This window comes from Indicator indicator, chromosome 5 (assembly GCF_027791375.1).
Source record: "Indicator indicator isolate 239-I01 chromosome 5, UM_Iind_1.1, whole genome shotgun sequence".
Classification (NCBI taxonomy): Eukaryota; Metazoa; Chordata; class Aves; order Piciformes; family Indicatoridae; genus Indicator; species Indicator indicator.
Window position 1 is genome coordinate 22,116,513 of NC_072014.1, and position 25,274 is coordinate 22,141,786.

Here is a 25,274-nt window from a genome sequence, read left to right on the forward strand (position 1 = left end):
CTGGGGTCAGAGTGGCTGGAGAGCAGCCAGGCAGAAAAGGACCTGGGGGTACTGGTTGACAGTAGGCTGAACACGAGCCAGCAGCATGCCCAGGTGGCCAATGGCATCCTGGCCTACATCAGAAATAGTGTGGCCAGCAGGAGCAGGGAAGTCATTCTGCCCCTGTACACAGCACTGGTTAGACCACACCTTGAGTACTGTGTCCAGTTCTGGGCCCCTCAATTCAAGAAACAAAGCTAGTGAGGGGTCTGGAGCACAAGCCCTAAGAGGAGTGGCTGAGGAAGCTGGGGTTGTTTAGCCTGGATTAGAGGCAGCTCATGGGAGACCTTATTGCTGTCTACAACTACCTGAAGGGTGGTTGTAGACAGGTGGGGGTTGGTCTCTTCTCCTAGGCAACCAGCAACAGAACAAGAGGACACAGTCTCAAGCTGTGCAGAGGGAAGTTTAGGCTTGATCTTAGAAAGAAGTTCTTCACAGAAAGAGTGATTGCCCATTGGAATGGGCTGCCCAGGGAGGCAGTGGGGTCAATGTCCCTGGAAGAGTTTAAGAAAAGACTGGATGAGGCACCTAGTGCCATGGTCTAGTTGATTAGTTAGGGTTGGGTGATTGGTTGGACTCGATGATCTTGGAGGTCTCTTCCAACCTGGCTGGTTCTGTGATTCTGCCAGTGTGCTGCTAAGACTCTTACACTTCCCTGTTGCATACACTCCAAACCACTCAGCATCCACATCAGTCAAGCATCTGTGTGGTGCTTGAACTGCAGCAAGGCTTTGCAAGTGCTGAGAGCGCTTGATAATTACCAACTTCACACAGAATTATAGATCAGACTCTGCCTTCAATTGAGAACAAATTACACATGGCATCTGTATCCAGGGTACAAGGGGAAAGTATCACAGCCCAGGACTGTAGCTTACTTAGTATGTAACTGGAAATGTCAGGCCAGCAGGTCCTCAGAAGGACACTCAAGACCAGCTCCTGAAACCAGACAACTCCTTTCAGCTCCTAGGCAGATACTCTCTTTCTTGACATGCATACCAATGATTGTCCTTTAGAGAAATATTACTGACACAGCCTGGCTTGCAAAGACCATGACCACTGCCCTCATGACTACAACCAGGAACACAAAGAAAAGCACAAGTCTTCAGAATATCCAGAACTATGGTATCATCACTAATTTTACTTCAGAATAGGAAATAGTGATGAATTTACTCTGCTGCAAGATCAGCTTTTACCTACAGGGATCTCTTCAGCTTCAGAGAGAGGCACTTGCAAAACCAAAGAGGAGAGGAAAAAGAGGAACAAAGGAATGCTGTTAAACCAAGGTCACAGTAGCATGCAGAAACTATCTTTTTCCGGGCCTAAAGCAGGTGAATATTGTTGAGTGACGCATACAGGCACAATGGAAACAGCCTTAGGCCACAGCAGGCAGGAAGCCAGGGCATAACCAGCAAGAATGGGTTTATACAGTCTCCCAGTGCAGTTCCATCTACATCTCAGAGCATCTTCAGAAAGAGAAGTAAGTTCCCCAGCTTTGAGTTGTGTATAGTTTTCCTGTAGCAGATGCAAGTGGTTCAAGAACAAAACCAATTAAAGAATGCATAACAGGTAAACGCTCATCACTCAACAGCAGAGCCTTAAGGGGGTTAGAAGGAAGCATCTCTGTGATCAAACATAAGAAGGCAAACGTTGTACACATATCTACTCAGCCACCGAATATCCCACTTCAGATATCTGTTGTAATGCTTATCCAGAGCAACCAGAGGGTCAAAGTACTGGGTCATGAGTCTGTCACAAATCTCCATGCTGTTATAGTATTTAGTACTAATCCCTGCTCCTTCACTGCTAAATAAAGGAAGAAACCAAGCAAAGGCCACAAGCTCTTGACATAAACAGAAATAAGAAGGCAAAATGATTAGCATGGAGATGTTATCAAAAACTTGAGAGAAAAAAAAAGTCTTTCAGTCTTGTTTAGCGTTATGTGCAAATCATAGAAGCATAGAATTGTTTTGATTGGAAAAGACCTCTAAGATCATTGAATCCAACCACTGACATAACACCACCGTGGCCATTAAACCATGTTCTGAAGTGCCATGATTACACTTTTTTTAACACCTCCAGGGATGGTGAATCACCAGTGCTAAGTACAGGGACATGATCACTTTACTACTCCTGCTGGACACACTGTTTCTGATATAGGCCAGGATACTGTTGGCCTTCTTAGCCACCTAGGCACATTGCTGGCTCATATCCAGCCATCTATCAAACAGCACCCCCAGGTCCTTTTTTGTCAAGCAGCTTTCCAGCCACTCTTCCCCAAGCCTGTAGCATTGCATGGGGTTCTTGTGACCCAAGTGCAGGACCCGCATTTGGCCTTGTTAAACCTTATATAACTGACCTTGGCCCGTCAATCCATCCTGTCAAGACCTACCCTTGAGCGGATTAACATGCCCACCCAACATGGTGTCATCTCAAAGCTCTTGAGGGTGCACTCAATCCTCTCATCCAGATCACTGAAAAATATATTAAACAGGACTGGCCCCAATACCAAACATGGGGGAACACTACTTGTGACCATTCGCCAGCTGGATTTTACACCATTCACCACCACTCTTTGGACCCAGCTATCCAACTGGTTTTTTTTATCCCGCAAAGCATCCACTCATCCAAGCCATGAGTAGCCAGTTTCCTCAGAAGGATGCTAAGGAAGACAATGTCAAATGCATTATTACAGTCCAGGTAAATAACATTTACAGTCTTTCCCTCATCCACTAAGCTGATCACCTTGTCATAGAAGACCATGTTCATCAAGCAGGACCTGCCCTTCATGAACCCATGCTGACTGAGCGTGATCACTCGGCTGTCCTGTACATGCTGCATCATAGCACATGATTTCCTCTATGACTTTCCAAGGTCAGACTGACAGGTCTGTAGTTCCCAGGATCCTCCTTCGGGCCCTTTGTACAGATAGGCAACACATCTGCCAGTCTCCAGTCAGCTGGGACCTCCCCAATTAGCCACGACTGCTGGCAAATGATGGAAGGTAGCTTGTTGAGCACTTCTGCCAACTCCCTTAGTACACTTGGATGTATGCTATCTGGCCCCATCTAAGTAGTGCAGCAGGTCACTAACCAGCTCGTGGATTATGGGGACTTCATCCTGCTCCCCATCAAAGCAGCATCAGAATTCCTGCACAAAGTGAAGAGTGACTATTTTTCACACATATTGTAATACTGCAGGCAGGATGACAAACCTAGTCACACTTCTGTCAAATACAGAGAAAGAAGAACGATGGAGAGGCAGGGCAGAAAGCAGAAAATGCCACAGCAATCCAGCAGGAATAGGTGCCTCCCTTTACATCCTCACCATACATGCACATTTTTGTGACACTACACAATGATGATAAAATTTTATATTTTAACCCACCAAATGCAGTTGTTCATGCAGGGAACAAAAATAATAAAAAAAAAACAACTCTTGTAAAGAGGCAGATTTATAACTGATTCTGTCTGCAGAGCCATGCAGATTGAAAAAAATAGGTCAAATCTTTTGCTAGACAGCCTTGCTGGTATTACTCTCCAGTCCTCCTCCCATTTAGCTTTCAGTAGTTACTGAAGAAATCAATTAATGAGAATGCAACGGACCTGTCATGCAGGTCTCAAATTACTTCTGCCTGGAACATATCATGGGGGTCGCCTATGCAACTACAGATGGAAAGAAGAAAAATTAAGTCATTATAGTCTTTCCAAATCACAAATCCTAATCCTAGATCATATGTACTCAATGATTCTAGGGTCCATTAGCAGCCAAGTAATGATGCATGCTGAAAAACAGGAGGGAGGAGGGCAAGAGACAGACAAAGATAGGCTAGAAAGAGTCAAAAAACAGTGGAATTGCTGTGCTTTTGCTGTGCTTGCAGCAAAAACACTATGGCATCTGCTGCTTTTAATGACATCTTGCCAGTGTATTTTCTACAGCGTTGTGAGTGAACAGTTTTAGAAACCTCATAAATATCTCCATTTTGACACTGTATTTCCAAGGAGTAACTGTAATGCTAGTTTTTATATCTCCTAGTCACTCTGTGTGTATCTTAAATAATTATATTTTAGGGAAAAAAAAAGATTCACATACTGCAATTCATATATTCACTCTCACAGATGAATTAAGGGGTTTTTAAATCTTCATAAAATGTAAAGACCATGTCAGTTCAATTTTAGCTTACTCATTTTAATTCATTTCTCTCATTCTGTTGCACAGACAGAAAGCACTGTATCTCATCATTTAAAAAAGGAAAAAAAAAAGAAAAAGTGATACACAATTCTGAATCAGCTGAATACTAAACCAAATCACTCTTGAACTCCATTTCCATCACAAGCAATATGCTGCCTGACAAGTTACTACAAGAAGGCAAATCAACTTTCTGTCCTACTGCTGTGATGGCCAACTTAACTGGTTTGACAGGCCACATACCACAGCCTTCATATGTTTGAATACCACAGGGTGTTATGCTGACAGCTGGAGGATAGAGGAATGCTGGCATGCCCCACAGGCTGTGGGGAGGAACCAGCCCTCCAGATTCTTCATGATATCTGCCTCCTCTAACACTGCTTGCATTGCTGCCTCCTCAGTGAGGAGGACTAGAATATGCTGCTTACAAGCAGACAAGAAACATCAGTGGTGGGAAAGGAGTGCTGGGGTCAATGGGAAGGATGCTGCTGTTAATCTGGGCTGTCTCATTCATTTGCTTTGATGGAAAATAAAAGCCATTGTGGAAAGTGACATTTGCACATCTGGTTTGCAAAATACACAACCAATCTTAAGCCATTTTAGCCTGAGTTTATGGAAAGCATCATAACTTGTCTTTCCACACAGGTGCTCAGCAGTTTCTATGATGCTACTAAAGCCTTTTCCTCTCTCACCAAGTAAACCCAGGACTATTACAGACCAGCCAGAAAAACCATTTGGAGCACAGTAGACGGCTGAGCACCAAACTACACAGAATACACCCTAAATTCAGGAACATGCAGGAGAGTCTTAGTCTTTGATGTTTCTTTACCTTTAACCTTCCTGCCTTTGGTTAAAATCCTTTGAAGCCAAGGCAATGCTACACATAACTCATCAAAATCAGTCCCATCTGGCTTTTGTTTCTGAGATGGATCTTATCTGTAGTCACTGATGAACTTTCACAGTCTTGGATAATTTTTCACCTGTAACTCGACATGCCATAAAACAATTATTGTCTTGGTACCTTATTTATCTTTTGGGTTTTTTTCAATACTGCCCCACAATGAGAAAGTCTGAATTTCCAAAGGTTTTTTTCCCCCATCCTGCTCAATAGATAAATTCTATATAAAACAAAGTTTAAATTTACTTTTAAACTACCAGCTGAGAATATAGTATACTAAAAAATCAAGCTGGAAATTATCTTTCCTTTCATTTCTTTAAAAAACTACCAAAACCCATGTTTTATACAATTGAACAGCAGCTCTCAAACTGTATTAAGAAAGCAAAAATTTTAATTGTTTAAATTCTTTCTGTTATATCATTAAATCTTCTTATAACTGATATTCTAATCAGAAACCTAACAGAAGATCTCCCTTATGAAATATGTGTTTCTCAATAAGGAAGTAAAACATTGTGGATTTCTTTCCTAAGCCTCAGTTATTGGGAAGATATAGCACCAGTCATTCAGAGAACTGCTCCTGTCCTTTATTGAGTTCTTGCCATAACAAACATCTGCTAAGTCTATAAATTAATTGGTGAAAACATCTTGTGCTCTAGATGATCCAGGCAATCATAGCTGTTCTGTGTTACATCACCATTTTTCTCTCTCACAGAGGCACACATCAACACACATATGCCCCCATACAGTACAGCATAAAGCAAGAGCAATTATTTGGCATTATTTTTAATGTCATAAAATAAGCCTTCAGTGTTAACCAAGTCAACAGAGAAGCACACTTCAGGTTTCTCTAGGTGATTTAAACAATACTTTTGTACCATGATAGCCCGAGGAGAGGAAGGATGCCTCATCTAGCTGACTGGAAATGCTATCTATCTTGAAATAAAAAATTCTTCTCAGTCTTCTTGTTTTGTCAACTGCAGAGTTCAGCAGACAGTTACAATGGTCTCTTTACAGTTCAAAGAAAAGGATAGACTCCATCTTAGATAAGAACTCTTTGCATGTAAAAGTATTTCTTATTTCTCCCTAGAAGGCCCATCAGACCCAAATTTCACCTACTTGCTCCATCTTCAAGATCACCCATTTTTCCGGGTGCCATTCACATCCTATGGTATGTCACCTCATTTCATGCACAGCTGTGATTCCTCTGTCCTTGGAGTTCTCAGATTAGTAATCAGAAATTGGCCAATTTTCATACTACTTGTAACTTCTACAGATGAAGCCACATATCCTAATGACAGTTTTACAGAAATCTGTATTTGCTTTTGGTGTTCCCAGTTTCACTGACCATCCACAGCTCTCATGAATGATGAGTATCCAATCTCTCACCAAGACCTGCCAGGAGTAACAGTACCTACATTTTCCACTGAAACCTCAAAGGTTATTATTGAGTTAGTTTGGAAAGCCTAGCAAGGGCTCTGTTTTTCCCAGATGGCAGATTTCTGGATGCCATCAGCAGAAATACACAGATACTAGTCTGCAATCATTTTGGTCACATTAGCCAGCTGGCATCTCTTTTCTTTCTTGTTTATAATATGTGTTCTTAAAGATGCTGCAAGAAGGTGGGGGTGGTGCCTGGGCATGCTACACCCTTCCATGTGGGGGTTGCAATGATACTAGCAGTATGGCTTTCTACTACCTACTTTAAAAAAAAAAAAGGTAGAATTTTAATTTTTCTTAAGAATTTTCAGATCTGACCCATGCATATCTTGAGGCAGCCAAATTACACATTTCAGCTCTATTCCTTTTCTAGGATGCAAGCGTTCTCATAATCCTTTGAATTTAGCAGTGTTATCTGAAAGGAACAGTTGGAAATACGTGTTTCTGGTGAGAACAAATGAATGGGCATGCCTGGTTAGACTGCATTCCTCCAAGATGCACATAGATGTTTTCCCCCTCACACTATTGTTAGTTTCACTCCCCTCTCCCATGCTCCAGAAAATACCTGTGTGCTCCTTCCAATTCTACTTCTCTTTCCCATCCCCACCTCTGCTCCTCAGCCTCTCCATTAACACTTTTTACCTATCAAGTATAGGAGTAATTTGGGAGTAATTAATTTCCTAAGCTAAGTTCCAAGTAAGCAGCAGAAGTGATAAAATACTGAAGAACAGCAGATTGCCACACCACAAGCCATGTGGTGCTACACAGTACCTCTGCAAAAATCATTACCATTACTCACACATATGAGGGAGTTGACTTTTCCTCATCTGTCATTTAAAATGAAAATATTTATTGTTGGCATAGAAGTATCCCAATTTTTGTTTTTATTACTCATTATTTTAACATCATTCATCAAAAGGCTTTGGAACACCAAAATCACTCTATCCTGCAGTAGGACCAAAAGACCTTACATTTATAATTATTTCATTAATATCATAAATAATTGAGTTGCAGGATCAATGCCTAAACTAAAACTATGAGTTGAGAGCTGAAGTACACTGCATTAGTATGGTATTGTCACAAATAAAGCCTAAGAGCAAACCTTTCTAGGTGGTAGTGTAGTTTAAATGAGAGGGCCAAGATGGGTCTTAAAAGTGACCAGTGTAGGGGAATCCACTACTTTTCTTTGGAGATTATTCCAGGTTTTAACTGTTCTCATTATGAAAAACTTTCTTCTGGATTCCAGTCAGAACTTCCCCTGGACTAACTTGTACCCATTACCCCTTGTCTTCTCCATAGCCACCCTTTATGCACTGGTATGTGGGAATAAGCCTTCTCTTTCCACAGCTGAACAAACCCAGTTTCCTCAAACAGCAGGTCTTCCAGTCCTCTGATGATTCTTGTGGCCCTTCTCTGGATGCTTTCCAGCCTGTCCACATCTTTTTTTGTCTAGCAGGGACCAAAATTATATGCAGCACTCCAGGTGTGGCCTGGCAAGCACTGAGTAGAGTGGAACAATGACTTCTTTATCTCTGCCAGTAATGCAACCAGCATCCTGTTGGCCACCTTTGCTGCTGCAGCACACTGTTCACTCATGCTGACCTTGTCAACCACCAAGATCCCCAGGTGCCTTTACACAGGGCTGCTCTTCAGCCAGGCAGATCCCAGTCTGAGCTACACTCCTGGGTTACGTATTCCCAGGTGCAAGACCCTACTGTTGTCCCCACTGAACTTCATAAGGTTCTTCCTAGCCCATTCATTGAGCCTGTTCAGGTTTTCCTGGAGGGTGATTCTCCCTTCTGGAGTGTCCACCTCCCCACTCATTTTGGTGTTGTCTGCAAACTTCAGAGTGCTCTTGATCCCAACACTCCAAGCACTTATGAAGATATTTAACAGCATCAGGCCCAGTATCAATCCCTGACTGGCTGCCAGGTTGAGAGAGAACTATTTATTATTTACCGCTCTTGAGGTATGGCCTGTCAGCCAGTTCCCCACCCACTGCACAGACCACCTATCTAGGCCATAACATGTCAGTTTCTCTAGAAGGAGGTTGTGGGGGGCCTTGTCAAAAACCTTGGAGAAGTCCAGGCAGACAATGTCAGCTGCTCACCTGGCATTGACTAAGTGAGTTACTTTGTTATAGAAGGTGATCAGGTTTGTCAAATGTGATTTGCTCCTAGTGAATCCATGTTACATGCTTCAGTTGACTTGTGACAGTCCTTCATTGAAAGTTACAGGACATAACTTAAGGAATACTTTTTATATCCTGTCCTAAATAGCATTCACGTGTCCAAAACACATTCCAAAATTTCTTCCTTTCTAGCCAAATAGAGACAACACGTCCCTTTGATCCAGGGCACTGCTGCACACAGCAGCTCTCCTCTACTCACAGATCTTCATGCCAAGTGTTACACTGTGCTACCATAGGAAACTATTAGACCTTTCTCAGGTTTCATACGCATGAAGTACCCTTTACAGACCTGCATCTCAAAACATCCATTTGGAACAGGTAAATATTATATCATCATCACCACTATTATTAATATATTTTCAATATCATTTGAGAGGTAAGGAATAAGGAAGAAAAGAAAACCAACCCTGTGTGTGACCCTTCTGGACCCACTCTATGCATGGCAAAGCAAGAAGATACCATTAAAATTAAGATGATTTGACAGTTCGCACATTCCTACCATTAAGAGTATTTCTTTATTTTCTTTTAAATAATATGTCAGGACATTTCCAGGCAAGACAATATTTAAGAAGATGTCTAGAAGTAAACAGAGCAAACTTTCCAGTGGCCATGAGAGTTTATAGCTGAAATACCTTTTTTCAAGGTTTGGGTTCTCCAAAACAGATTTATGATATGGATTCCCACAAGTTCTAGATATTTTGTAGTTAATTTCATCTTGTTTCATGTCTCTCTGTATCAAATCAGGAATGAGATTGATTAATGGCATTTCCTTAAAAGTGAATGCTTTGTATTATACAGTTGATAGCAACTGTCACTTCCTGTGATTTTATACTTTGCCTTAAGAGATGGTGAGAAAATATCCCAGAAAATAAGTGTGAAGTCAAAAATTTTCCATCTCCCTTTTCCCCTCTATCCTCAGACATCCCAGTCATGTTTTAAAGTTATTCCAGGGCAGAAACAACTGCACCTCTAAGACCATAAACTGTCTAAAAGGAAGGCGGTTTAGAGTTCAGCAGAACGGCTCACCTTACAGTTAAGTTCTGAAAACTTTTTGCAGTTAATGTTCCTATGTTCATATTATAAAAAAAGGATCCCAGGCCCTGAATTACATTAACAGGTCACGCAAAATCAGCAGCACATTAATTTTCGGTCCTCTGCTTTACTGTAACACTCAAAGTTAGACGTCCTGCAGCCAGGAGTCCTCTTCTTTGAATATCAACAGGATCAGACCAGGATACTTCCAATCACTGTCCCACAGGCCGGATTTTGTGCAGGCTCTGCAGGATGCAATTAAGCTTTCTGGCTAACAACTGCTCTGCTGTTGGGCAAAGCTGTGGGGAAACATTTGCCAAGTCTTCGCCTGATTGGAGCTTGATAAAGCAGAAATGTAAAAAAACACAGGGCGGATCCAGTGTGTTGCCTTTTCCTATCTGTTATGCAAGTGTACTAACTCGGATGCCTCTTTATGTCATTCAGTATAAATACCTGCAGCAGTACCAGGCAAGACAAAAAGAACACCCTGTTGTGAAGCAGAATGGGAGACTTGTTGAGACGGTCTTGGAGGTCATCATTACAATCTATTTAGTATCCACATGTACACACAAACCTATTTAGTATTCACATGTACACACACACCCAGTCATGCTCTCTAAATCACATGCGGAACAAATATCATGATCATTAAGTATGACACTTTTTCTGTTTGTGTGTACTCAACAAAGCTCTTAATAGATGCTTACATTGTACTCTGGGAGTGACTAGAGCTAGTTTACATAGCACAACTGGGTTCACATTAAGCTACTTGTCATGTGGGGTGATAGCAGCACGAGTTGTAGTACAGTACCTGTTTCTCCTTCCAGATCATGCTACACTTGTTGACAGGAGCTACAACCACTGCATAGATATATGAGACCACCTTCTTCCCCACAAAGTAGCTTTATGCAAGAGCAGAACTGGGTAAGACACAAGAAAGCAACAAGGTTCTTCCTAATAGCTTTCCCTTGACTTGCATACCTAATTCCTTCAGTCAGTATTACAGATGCTCTTGTTCAAAAGGTACTGAAAGAAGGAGAAGCAAAGCTATTACGTGATCTCTTTGACTGACTGATCAGCTCTGCAGGAGCAGACGCCCACATCTTACTCTGTCAAAAAAAGCATAGGTCTTTCTATTTAACATCAAATATTAACTGACATTCTATGTATGAGATTTTCAGACAAACCAATATTCCATGGCTGTACACATGCTACTAGACCTGAAAAAAAAAAAATGGAGGAGGGGGAAATGTGGCACTTAGTCAAGAAAAGAGAAATGGATTTAAAAAAAACCAACCGTATCTATCTATCTATCAATATGTCACTTTGATTTCAACCAACATGTATAGATTGAATGGTTTCTGTTTTTTTAATTATTACAACAGTAATCAGATGGCTACACATAACCATGCATAATGGCATACAGTTTCTGGGTTTTCACACAAGTTTTAAGTTGATATAACATCACATCTCAGCAGAAGCTAATATCTAATTTATATTGGCAGAAGATGAGAATGAGAACCTTTGTGAGTAAATAAATCATATTCAATTGGTATGAATTGCTCCGACTACCCTCAAACAAACCATGATTTACAGCACCAACAGATCTTACCATATACAAATAATCAAATAAGATTGAGTGACAAAGCTCTCTTTATGCACATAATAGAGTTTCACAAAATTAATGCACTCTGTACATTCACATTAATAAAGGAAAGCAAATGCTAATATTCCAAGAGAGACAGCTTGCCTGATGTATGGACTGCAGGATGTTTCATAGGAAACTGTAGGATGTCATTGGGCGGGAAGCATGAAAAACTCAAACCACTGTAACCTTATTTTTTCATATGTGACTTGGATTTATTGGCCCATGTGCAGAAGGCAGGCCTAAAGCTTCTGAAGAGATTCACAGGAACACCAAGTGAAGTTAATACAAGTTTGAAAAAAAAGACCAGATGCAAGTGGTAACTGGATTCCAAACACCACATCAGATGAACTAATCTATCTTTTTTATCCAGAATCTCTACATAGAACCATATAAACAAGGAGAGTTAAGATGCAGGAAAGCACCTTGGCTCTTCATTCCAACAAGCCTTCCCCAAGACAGAGGGCCATCACCATAAACACATGAAATTAAAATCAAATGACAATCCATAACAACACCTTCTTGTTCTAGTCAGTCAGCCACAGTTATTCAAGGGCAGCAAAAGTCCTTTGGAGATTGCGCAGAAAGCACTGGCTATGGAGGACTGAAATCATCGTTACCTTCTCTGTGCTCTATGAATCACTTTATGGACCACATGGCTGGCAACATCTTTGCTTTGATACCTACATCCTCTGTACATGGTTTCTTATCATGCTATGCTGTAATTTGAGAGCTAGGAGAAGATGGCATATTATTTACCAGATAAAGTAATCTTCTTAGTCAATGCACTTGGTTTATTCCCAAATCATTTTTCAAAGAATGGCATCCTGGTTCGGATACAGGACTTTGTAGAAAGAAATTGTGAATGCAGCTATGATTTTTTCCTAACAAACACTTTGAGGGCTTTACAATTAAAATGACCAACATATTCTTTTTCCACCAAACTGAGTAAAATCCTTGATAAAATTAGGATCAGCATGAAACTTTTTCCCGAACCAGTCTTCCAAGACACCACTGCATTCAGCAGGCTTTCCTCTATGGCTGCTTTTACAATTAAATGACATTTTAAAAGCAAAGTTAGGAGTCTCTAATGCTCTTACCACTGTGCTTCGATGAAGGTGCAATGGAAGAGCAGCTCAACTAGAGTTCCTACACTTTGAAAAGGGGCAAAAGACATTGTTTCCTTTCTATTTTAGATGCTGCTTCTCCCATCCATAAGAGCTGGGTCATGACGGATAAACGTCAAGAGAGGAACTTCAGATCTGCCCTTGTTCACCACTCGCAGCTCTATAGAAGATGGACAGATATCTTTTGTTCAAAACAAAGGGAAAAGGGAAATCAACAAGAGGGTAAATAAAAGGTAGGAGCAGATGCACAACAAGAAAATATGAGGCACACAGAAGAAGAGATGAAGATAAGAAAGATGCATAGCAATATAGCAGTAAATACTGGAACAAGCGTTAATTATCATTTAAATGACAGATGCAAGGGAAATTTATTTTGGGATGGGGATACTGCTGTAAGATGAGAAGTGAGAGAGTTAAAAGTGTCATATGCTTTGCCCCAAAACAACATTCTTTTACAATCATTAATATAGGCAGCTTCCATGGCAGACATGAAACAATCGGAATCCTAAATCATACTTGTATATTCATACGGCTCTGGTGCTTCAAAGACAAGATGGCTGTCATGTTTCAAGTTATAAATGCAAGCATAGTAATAAAATGTAACCAAAGAACAAAACCGACAACCCCCCCGCCCCGACCACCACTAAATCCACCTTCTAGAGAAAAGGATTTAACTACAATGCACTCAAAAACAACTGTAAAAGTAGATGCTTCAAGATAACTTTGCAGTTTTCTATTCTTACTTGAGTAAGAGATTTGTTACTAATATTTAAAGCTCCAAGCCACTCTGATGTTATGCCTGAGTTATTCTGATCAGAAAACAAGGCAAAACACAAGTAATGCTATGGTGATGAATACCAGGTACCACTTTTCTTCAAACCTTGAAGTCAGCTCTCAATGAAAAAGTAAGATGATGTAATGTTCTCCAATTTCTGCTAGGCCATTTTTCATCTTGACAACAGAAGGTGAATGCCATGCTCTAGGTTTGAACTCCTACTATGATTCTAGTAATCCATCAGCCTTTTTTCAAGAAAATCAACCTGCTCAGAGACATTTTCCCCCCTCAATTAAAAGATAACACAACACCAAAAAACCCCCACACAACAAATCTTCCTGAATCACTCTTAAATTAAGAGCTAGGTAAGAATGTAAGCTTCGGGAGAATCATTTTTAATCTCTACATCGTCTTGTAACCAGACCAATTTATCAGTGCTGGCTGAAAGTTAGGACATCTGTTCCTCACAAAATTTTGACATTTCTAAATTTCCAGTTCGTTTCAAACTGGAATAAAACCAAGAATTTGCCACATTTCCTATAAATGTTCTTAAAAAAAAAAAATCCAAGTTAGCATACACAGGAATTCCTCTTATTAGGATATAGAGTGTGTTTCTTCTGTCAAATATCATATGGCTTTAAAATATCTCACTTTCTAAAGCACTCAGTATTTTATAGCTGCTCTTAAAATATTATTTTTAATGTAATATTTTATAACAGAAAAAAGAAAAAAAATTACAGTATCGATATGATACCAATGTTGTGTATATATTGCTCTGACACACACATGTAACATATATACATTTACAAATATATATACACACATATATACATGCACACACACACATGTATATATATAACCTTCATAAATAGTGATTGTGAAACTAAAGACTGACTTCCCTCAGGTTTTTTTCTAAGACTAATTTACTCTTATTAGAATGAGCACAAAGGGAATACAAGCTTTTCCAGTAAAACGTGATCACCATTCCTTGTCTTGTAAGAACCTCTTTCTGTGTTTTTTTTCTTTTTCAAAAGCAAAATTATCTTGAAGATATTGCAGTGTGGAGAAAAATCTACTTTAAGGGAACAAAACTAAAAATATCCTCAAAATTGCTTGTTATAATCAAATTTAGTCCTACAGGATACTCAAAGTATTGATTGAGTAGGAAACAGAATGTGTTTACACCAAAGCAACTCAGACTTCATTTTGGGTACCCATAACATAATCCCTGTCTTAAGTAGAGGAGGTCTACATCTATTTCTTGATTTACATCCCATCTGGTCACATGCCAGACTACAATAAAATCAAAGACCCGTTATACAGCAAGTGGAAAATCCAGATGTCCATTCAATCAAGTGTTATGTGCTCTGCCCTAATTCAGTTTCTTCTGCAGGCTTACAGTGAACTTAAACCTGATCCTCACCTATTCAGTTTTTCAATATAACCTTCGTACAGATGTAGGATCCCAAGTGATCCTTGGAGCTCTGCATTGTGAAAACATGCCATTTAGTGAGATTTAGGACTTCACAGAATCACTGAAATTGGCAGAGACCTCTGGAGATCTCCAAGTCCAGCCCCTCACTCACAACATGATCAACTAGAGCAGATTTTCACGTTTAAACAGAACTTTTCTGTGTATCAATTGCTTTTTGCCTTTTGTGTTTTCTCTGGACACCAGTAAGAGCCTGGCTCTGCCTTCTTTACTCCCCTATGAGGTATTTGTACTCAATGCTAAGATCCCCAGGAGCCTCCTCTTCTCCAGACTGAACTGTCCAGCTCTCTCAGCCTCTCCTCATTAATCAGATGTTCCAAATCCTTTATCTTCTTAGTAGCCCTTCACTGCCCTCACTTCAATAGGTTCATGTCTTGCACAGGGGAGACCAAAACTTGACTCATCATTCCAAATGTGGCCACACCAGTGTCGAGCATAATCTCTTCCCTGACCTGCTGGCAACACTTTCCTCAATGCTGCTGGTGCATTTTTGGCTCATGTTCAACTTGTTGTTGACCAGCGCTCCCAGGACTCCATTTGCAGTTCAATTTGTCATAATCATCTCAATGCAATCACTGCAAAGTTAATTTAGAATAACGGTGTTGTAATCTTGGGGAGTGTTTGGTGCTGTTCATATTTTCGAGCTACTCTTATCATATCAGGTCTCTCCCTTCTCTCATACTAGGTGTGTGGGAAAAGTTGACAGATAAATATCAGCTACTCAATTACCACCCAATTATGGCTTTAATATATACAAAACATGCTCCTACTTGCGGTCTAACCACTTGCTTTTCTTTTTCTCAACAGCTTCTTTCCAACATGATGCTTCTAAGAGGAATAAATACACCCAACCAGATGAAATTACTTCATCCAGCAGCATGCTTTGGACAACTACAAGCAGCAAACAACAGGAGGTTCAAGAAAATCTAATGCACAAGTGCCAAAAAGCTTGTCAACAGGCATATTCCCACACATGATCCACTCAACAATTAAAACTGTTTTTAACAGAAGCAACTGGTCTGACCAGTTGCAAGAAGGATTCTAGTCTTAATGTCTCACCATCTACTGTGCTACCTTAGTGCCCAGGAAAGCCACAGACCTGACAGTGAGTTGCTAAGAAGCTGAAGGCCTCCGGCTCTCCAACTGATCAGATACTGTCCTAGCTGAGAAGTGTTTTAGATGAACCCATTACCACCTGAGTTCACTCACCAGCCCCAAAATTTCTCAGCTCATTCTTATTTCACATTGATTTAATTTTGTCTATCATGCTGTAAAGCTCAAGGATTCAGAACAGTGTTCTACATTTGTGCTGCTCACCTACAAAGTTTCAGCAGTTGACATATCAAGGCTAATTTCTGTAGTTCTTAAGGAACATACCTTGTTTGGATGCCCCCTTCATGACAGCACATCACAAGTTTGTCTCCATCTATGAAGACCACTACATTTCAGCAACAGATACATCACACAGTCACAACAGAAACAAGCAAAAGGGGTATTATGTAACATAATGTACCACTCCAGTCTTCTTTTCACACAACTGACTTTTATGATTAGCAACTGCTTTTGGGTAAGAAGAGTCTCTTTACTTTGCACTTCACTTTATTTCCAAAGAAGCAATTCCTTGCCACCACATGAAAAGTGTCTCTCATTTGCCTAGGCAGTTACGCTCACTTGTACTTGTACCAGGTAGATTGTATTGGTGCAAAAGCAGTTTTCATGGTGTAAAGTTGTGTATAACTACTGAACGCCAAATACGGGACTGAAGTAGAATCTGAGAGCTGAGAGGCCTCTGCTTCCACTCTCTTCTCAGTAAGAGTCCCAGGGACACAGTAATCAATAGCCCCAGTGAAAGTTTCTCCAAAGTGAGGACTTCAGCACCACTTCTCTCAAGCCTTTGTCTCCTCCTGCTTGCAGAACTAAAATCCATTAAGTTTATCTCAGAGGATGGCAATGAGCAGATGTGATGACGCTACATATAATAGATAAAAGACCTGCTTTTTCCTCTGGGTCATCCAGTTACTATTAAAAATAGAGCAAATAGCTTGTTACAATGCACAGACAAATACTACTGCATCCACAAGTTCTCAAACAGACTCAGAAATATGAGATTTCATGCTAGGAAACACCTTCTGGACACTAACCTTTGTTTTTTGCACCAGTGTAGCTAGATTAATTTCCTTTAATATAGTACTATAGGTTATTCTCCTCCTCCTCCCTACAGGAGAAACCAAGACAGGGAAGATACTATTAAAAAAAAAAAAAAAGCTTTTACTGCACTCACACTAAGAAAAAAACCAAGTGATTTAGACATATTTTTTTAACCACCCTAGCATGACCTGTAAGTGCAAAGAAGGCTTTTCATCGTTTCATACCAAACTTTGAAATGCACCATTTATTTTAAGGTTTAGGTTAATGAACCTGAAAGATACTTCATTAATACAAGGCAGTCTGGAGAGCATTAGCAATCTGTTCCTCCCTGGACAAAAGGCATCTTGGACTAATAGCCAATATACAAATACATATTTATCTTACATATTAGAAAATACACAACATGGTTAATGAGACGTTATGCTTTGCGGCTCTCATACTTTCTTAGTAATTGTACGATTGCTTCAAGAGTTAAAATTTTGTGTTGCTATATCAGTAACAGTCACATGAGGCTTCACAATTGCTCAGCAGTATGAAAGCTTACCATCCACAAACCTTGTGATTATGAGAGGTATTAACTACATAGAAGAAAGAAAAATCATTAGTATAGTCTCTGCTTTGGGTACAGAAGTCACAGCTTTGTTACAGGTCCACCAGCATGATGAAAACCACCTCTAAGATTATAATTGGCTCCACTAAATACTCCAGTTCTCCCATTTCTGCCACACTTTGACTGCTTCAGAATAATCAAAAAGGTATCATCCTTGCAATAAACTGATGGATGCCAAATGGCATAGAAGTTAACCTTCTGAAAGCACCATGTGCTAAAAAGACTTCCCCACAAAGAAGACCTCGGCCTATTTGATTATCTGATCATTAGTGATCTCTCCTCTTTGAACTGATCAGAGACTGACACGTCTCCCTGCTTCTACCTTGATCAGGATATGCCCTGCTGCATCCCAAAACCTCTAAGTACCCAATGAATGAAGAGAGTCACTGGTGTGGGAGACCACAGAGCAATCAAGGTGTTAGATGAACACCTCCGAGGAACTGCCGATATACACAATACGCATCTAACTGTCCATAAGGTGCCAACTACAGTATGAAGCATGCTACTATGTATTATATAAGGTTATATCACTTATAAGAACTACATATTTTATGCTACAATTTTAACTTTCTTGTTGAAACTCTAAGACCACCTTGAGAGAGGCACAGAAACCTCAAAAACTAATTAACTGTCAAAGTACTGTAGGCATATTTAACTGTTGGGAAAAAACAAACCAAACGAGCAACAACCACCAACCAACTAACCAACCAAACAAAAAATCCCAACCACAAATACAGTCAAGTAAGCACTGCTCAGCTCAGAACACCCCCTTTCTCTCTACCCAGGGATAGAGTCAAGGAAGCACATTTCATCAAATGCTATCTACAGAATACTTCGTATGCACTACTAAGACACCGGTCTGCAGATGCATAGAAAGAGGCAACATAGCAGCAGCTCTTCCTTTTCTGTGAACAAATTCTTACCAAACGTTTATCAGCAACAGAGACAGAAATATGAGCAATGAGAAGAGCCATAGACAATTTGGATCCAACTGTGTCATTACAGAAATCCTGGAAAGAAACGAATGGGAGTTTCTAACAGTAACTGAAGCTTGCACTCAAAACCCCACTAACAGCAGCTCTGCCCCAGTAACAGGCTCCCAGTAATCATTATTGACCTGTCACTGAAACCTTTCCTTCGTCCAAGCTGTGGTTCGACTGTCATGCTTCTGTCACTTCGGTATTCAGGTATACAACCTAAAGGGAGTTTGTAGCCAGGTGGGGGTTGGTCTATTCTCCCAGACAACCAGTGACAGAACGAGAGGACACAGTCCCAAGCTGTGCCAGGGGAGGTTTAGACTAGATGTTAGGAAGAACTTTTTCACAGAAAGTGTGATTGCCCATTGGAATGGGCTGCCCAGGGAGGTGGTGGAGTCACCGTCTCTGGAAGCATTTAAAATAAGACTGGATGAGGAACTCAGTGCTATGGTTTAGTTGATTAGATGGTGTTGGGTGATAGGTTGGACTTGATGATCTCAAAGGTCTTTTCCAACTTGGTTAATTCTGTAATTCCGTATTTTAGAAATCTGTTTTAATGGCATATTCTACTGGAGCTCAACACATATTTCCCATGTAACTCCCCATTTTAAAACTGGCATAAATATGCACCTCCAGGTAAAAACAGCCATTTTGTTGTGAAGTATCTACTTGGGTTAGTGGCCAAAGCTCAGACATTGCAAACTTGGGAAACAAAACATGGTTACATAAAGGAAAATAAGCATGACAGAAAATTAATAAATAATGAAAAGAAACACAAAAATGCATAGTAAAATAAGGAAGATACACATTTATTTTAAAGTTATTTACTGCTAATGCTCTATTGTTACTATTTTTAAAAGACATTTGTGTACAGTTTAAAAGAAATAGCTTTTTCAGTTTTCTTTACATCGCCTGTGTATTTCCATAGGAAATTATCACTTTTGAAGTCGTACTCCATTTCAACTGAATTAAGTATTTATTAAATAGTAATCAAGCAAAAAAATATCTTACAGGCCATCTTATGAAAAAAGAAATTATAAAAAAAATATTAGGAAACAACCAAGAAAGTTACTGTCAGTGAATACACAAGTGAATGATACCTGAATGATCAGATTTCACCTCACACAAGCAACTAAGCAAGAAATCTAAAAATGTTACAGCCTATAAACAGGTTTTGATAAAAATAATGATCATTGCCCTATCTAACCTCCCCAGATGAGGCTTTAAGCTGCTGGAAGTGCAAGCTCATACAGTCTCTTCCAAATTCTGTATTCTGTCTAGTCTCCTTACTATTGTAAGAAAGGACCAATATGAGATATATTAAGGATTACGAAAATCAAATTTGTATGTATACACCACACACCAGTGTTTCTGGTAAACACTTGCAAGGCTTTAAGGTATTGTCACCTGAAATAATTTTTATGGTTAGCAATATATATATATGCGCACACACACAGTCATTGTATTATGCAACCTCAATCCACTAGGAATTCTACTGTCATCCTAAATCAGAGTCTGACTAGGTTGTCTTTGAGGCTGAATTATCATTATAAAAGCAAAATGTCATACAAAAGCCATGAATTTCCATACACTCAATGTCTAGAGTACCTTGATCTGACTGATAGTAAATGATGAGGCTGGCTCAGTTTAAATTAACACAGCTGGAGGGCTGTTCCTGTGTATAATCGAGCTACCCCTGACCATATGAGCCATGCCATCAAATTGAGCAGTATCAGCTTTACCTTTGAGAACTAACCCCCACATCAAGGATAGAGGACAACAAAGGCATTGTAAGTCTAATTTGCTTACAAGCCTAGTTTGAAGTGATCTCATTACATTTGAGCCCAAACTGCTGCTTACAAGGTGAGGGAAAGAAAGTATACTGCAACTACAATGTAGGTGAGATACAAGGAATTCAAGCAGATGAGCCAAGTGTAAAGAAAGCAGTAACATCGAACTACTTGACTCAGAAAATTGCTGGATCACATCAGAAAGCTACTTAGTTCTTTTTGAGAATTCAGGCAACTTGTCCCTTGACATAAATCTCTAAAGCAGAGGTGTATTACCCTCTCGTTTCATATCCAACAAGCACACGGACTGCTGAATGAACATCATACAACCACACACTCCTTACAGAGGGCTTACTTAGGAGGATAGGAAAGGATGATGCTTCGAAGCAGTGAGCTCTCACACAGTGGGAGAAGAGCTATGCAGTCACATAAGAAGGAAGAAAAAATTTATTTGCCCAGAATAACAGATGTTTCTTTATCTTTTTCAGGCCAATGAAAAAACTACATTACTCTGCTATTGGTAAGACCAGTTGCAATTCAGCTTCAGCCTGTCTTGCCTGTACTAGAACTGGAAAGGATCTGGAGAGACAGAGACTGGTATCATTGAGCACTTACATTATCTGCACTGTATAGCACAAGAGGGGATAATTAATTGCTTAGATGCCTTAAAAAAAAAAAAAAGTATCACGCACAAAATGGATGGATACATGAAAAGATACATAGCCTCAATACTGTTGCACTGCTAAACTCCTGCCGCATTGCAAAATACTAGGTAACACCACTTTACATCTAGCTGCTACAGTTTTCTAAAACGTACTTTGTGTTTAAAGAAAGAGATGAATGAGAAGGAAAGGAAAAGACAAAAGGTTAAGGTATTTCAGCACCTCATCCATAACCATGATGGCCTCAGCGAACAGATCCACCAAATGGTTATGAAATTATACCTCAGAGCAAAGCTTATTTCAAGAGCATTTATCATCATCAGATCTGATTTCTGAAGCAATTCAGCATACAGTTAATGTTTTCATCTACTTCATCCTTTCATTCAAGAGTGCTGGTCAAAGATGGCAGGACAAGGAAATCAACTAAAAGTATTTGAAAAGGAGAAGAAAAAAAACAAGGAAAAAAATATTTTCAGAAGTGTCTAGCTTCTTTTCCTGACTTGTTTAGTCAATTCACCAAACCAGTAGCACAAAAAAATCACAGTAGGATTAACTCTGTTAATAGGTGAATATGAACAGAATGAAATTTCCAAGTTCTGTCATTTCAACTGCACCCACAAACACATACACACAAATATATATGTATATAGCGTGTAAATATATATAAATGAAGTAAACTTTTAACTCCTAGCTTGACAAGTTTTATCCCCAGATATATCGAGAACTTCATAAATAAATTCACCTGAAATCCAAACCATAGCTTCCCCTGAACCATTATTTCTTATTGCTGTGGAGATCCATGAAGTTAGTCACCCTTCATTGCAAGGGAAGTAAAGCCATACTGTTCCAGCAGCCCAACAATCAGCAGCTATGAAAGAGTCTGAAAATAATGGATATAAAATACATAATCACATTCTTAACACCTTGTGGCTGCTTACAAACCACTAAAAAGTATTAGGCATCTTACCAAAAAAAAAAAAAAACAAACAAACAAAAAAAAACCCAACCAAACAAACAAACCCACAAAACACCTAATGTTACAAATATTGCAGTAAAACCATAGTACAACCAAAGTAGACCTGAGTTGTTTTTTCAAGTGTATAACAGCATTTACTTTTATTTTTTCTTTAGTTGCTACTACTGCAAAATCAGGAAACTGTTACATAGCTGCAAAAGTTTGTTCCGGGATGTAGTACAGAACAATAGTAATCTACAACTTGAGTTTTAAAAGGAAAAAAATCTTGCTGTTGTAACAGACAATAGAATGAAAATATATCAGTTTAACAGATATTCCACTCTTTTGCCTTCCAGATCCTCTATAGCTTCATCAATTGAAGTAATTGCAAGTCTTTATATTAATGATGTGCGTGAGGCATTTCTGCAGCTTCCAACAAACAAAGAAGAGAGGTCTGACAAAATAAGTTACTAATGAGCAATAATATGTCTTAATTTTTCCAACTATTCAAGTCCAAGACAACCCCCCCTGCTTTGATTAGTGGAATGAGGTTCAGTCACTTTTGCTCAGCTTCCTTTAATAAAATACTCGACATTAAAAAAATCACCATTGTACCACACTGTATGGATTAATCTCATACAAAATGGCCTGATTCTACTATCACAGTGGAGTTCTGCAATTGATTTGAAATTTAAAAAAGGAAAAAATATATACTTAAGTCATTGGTAATAAAAGCTCTTTGGAGGTTTCTTTCCTACTATTAGGCTATGAGAATACATTCCCAGATCTAAATTTCAAAATTTGTCTAACAAATAAAAGAGAATTATGAAAATTATTTTCTCATCTGTATAACTAACACTTAAAAATATAATGTACTGCAAAACTGAAAAATACTTTAACTGAAGAAAAATAACCAGAGGGAGGGGATATGGATGACTAAATAACCTTAGTAGCTTTTACAAAGCTAACAACAGCTGCATCAGGACTAGCAGAAACATGATTCTAAGTTTAGGCTGAAATTGTCTCCCTGACTAACTGTTCCTCCATCTAAAGGCATTCCTGCTGTGATACATATTGCAGTTCAGATGAAAAGAGATGCAACATCACGCACCCACTTTCAGAGCTCAAAAGTACACATTGTACAAAGGGGGAAAAAGGTCACTAATGATTTGTCATTATCCAAATAACACTTTGCACTCAAATTGTAACTATATTGCAGTATTTAAATCAGGATATGTTTAAATTAACTTTTGATAACTTCAGATTTTCAGGCAAATGCAGGTTTTTCAGTCTTTTTCAGGTAATCTGTAAACCAACACAGCCCATGACAGCTTATTTTTCAAAGCAAATATGGTCCTCTCAACTGAGTCATGAAAACAGCCAAGCTTTTCACAAACCAACATCTTAGGTGCCATATTCTAACCAGGGTGAGAAAATGCTTAGGAGATGTTGAGGACTGTGTGGTAGACCAGCTATTTTATGATTTTTAAAGCATCTTTATAGCCTTCCTCTACCATGTGGTAACTACCAGACTTCCTTTATCTTCCTTAACTACTCTAACAGCATTGCCTAGAGACACAGCATTGAAAACACATAGGTATTGGCAGAAGGAATCATGCTTTTGTTCTCTGCAGATGGAGGGAACACCACCTTTATCAGGCAGTGCAGAAGCGTGTGCAAGCAAGCAACCCACTTCACTTCAGCTGCCCCCCGGTGACAGGCGGCCTGCGTTAAACACCCGTACCGAATCGTTCACAGAAGACAGGCAGTCATTGCAGGCCAATCGGTCGTTAGACGTCTCGCGTTTCAATAGACGTTTGTGAAATGTGTGGCTTGAATTCAGCAGTCTCAAAGAATGGCAAGTTTGGCCAGCCCCACACATTTCCAGATATATTCGACAGATTGGCTTGGTGATGGACAGCGTCGGGAGCACTTCTTCACCGATATCCTACGCCCTGAAAGGGCTTGGAGACAGTCCGACAGACGGCACGGACTATTCATACCGGTACCACACAAACCGCCCAAGCAGAACTCTGCTCAGCCACACCACAGCGTCCTGCACTCAGGCTGCCTGCTGGTCACCAGGCTTCCATTCCCACCTGATGCCCAGGTTTAACAGCCACCGCCTACCTTCGGCCAGGACTTGGGTAGAGCCCAGCCCCACGGCCGCGCTGAGGATGGGGCAGCGCGCGCTTCGCACCAGCTTCTTCGGCCGATCCTGCAAGGCCACAGGCAAGAGAGCAGGACCCCCCGCAGCCCGTGAGCAGCGACCCGCAGGCGGTCAGACACCGGCTCGGACAAGTGCCAGAGGACTCTTCTCCCACCGCCACCAGTGCCAGGGCAGCGGGCCACGACCGCCGGAGGTAGAGGAAGGGCTGCGCCCATTCCCGGGGAGACCTCGCCTCCTAGCGCCCGTGCCGGGCCGCGCTGCAGGCGCCGGGAGAAGACCCGTCTGACTCCCGTACTCCTCCACCTTCCCGCAGCGGGCCCGCTACGTGACCAACCGAGGCGGGTAGGGAAAGCTTTAACAGCCCAACAACGCCAGCGGAGAAGCGGCGGCGGGAGGAGGCCGCCGGGCAGTCAAGGTTTCTCCGCTGCCCCTCAATGAGCGGACGCTGCAAGCCGCGCGGCCCGCCTGGCCCCGCCAAGCTCGGGGAGACGCGGGCTGCTCAGCGTTACCTTTCGAAGAGCAGCCGGATCATGAAGATGCAGAAGGCCAGGGGGAAGGCGAGGTAGAGGTCCTCCGCCTGGGGGAAAGCGGCTTCCTCCGTGCTCTGCAGGTCCGCCCAGGTGACGTTGTGCGGCAGCCAGAACCGCTCGTTCCAGAACCATGCGAGGATCCCTGCCATCTTTGCTTTGTCTGTCGCGGCGCCCGCCGCTCCGCCCGCCGCTCCGCCGGCCTCTCTCGCTGCCGAAGAGGATGATGGAGGCGTGTGTTAGCCCCGCAACCGCGAACGAGGCTGCCGAGCGACGCGGGACTGTGCTGGCTCCCCACCCCGGCCGCCCGGCGGGGGCAGCAGCCGCCCCGCCTGTCACACGGCCGCGCCCGTCCCCATTGGCTCCCGCCCGCACCCCGGCGCGCGGCTGCTCTGCTGCTTGGGGGCCCGCCGCGCTCGTCAGGCGGTCCCAGAGCTGGCTCTACCGGGTGGCCAGAAGCAGCTTCGTCCCGCCCCTCTTCCCCCTCCAAAAAGACTCACCAAACCCTGAAGCAGAAATTATGCGGCCCAAACTGCGAGGACCCCGTTTAGCGGGTACTCACCGCGACAGAGGCTGCGGGCAGCAAGCGTGCTGCACCCGACCGGGACGCAGTC

At 41.1% G+C, this 25,274-nt stretch overlaps 1 protein-coding gene across 1 annotated transcript in view; it reads right to left on the reverse strand.

Moving 5' to 3' along the window:
- Positions 1-24,812, reverse strand: part of CERS6 (ceramide synthase 6) — a 114,423-nt gene extending 89,611 nt beyond the window's left edge. The window contains exon 1 of the mRNA XM_054381101.1: positions 24,643-24,812. Within this exon, the coding sequence (XP_054237076.1) occupies positions 24,643-24,812 (170 nt within the window). The remainder of the gene's footprint in view (positions 1-24,642) is intronic.
- Positions 24,813-25,274: the final 462 nt, after the last annotated feature.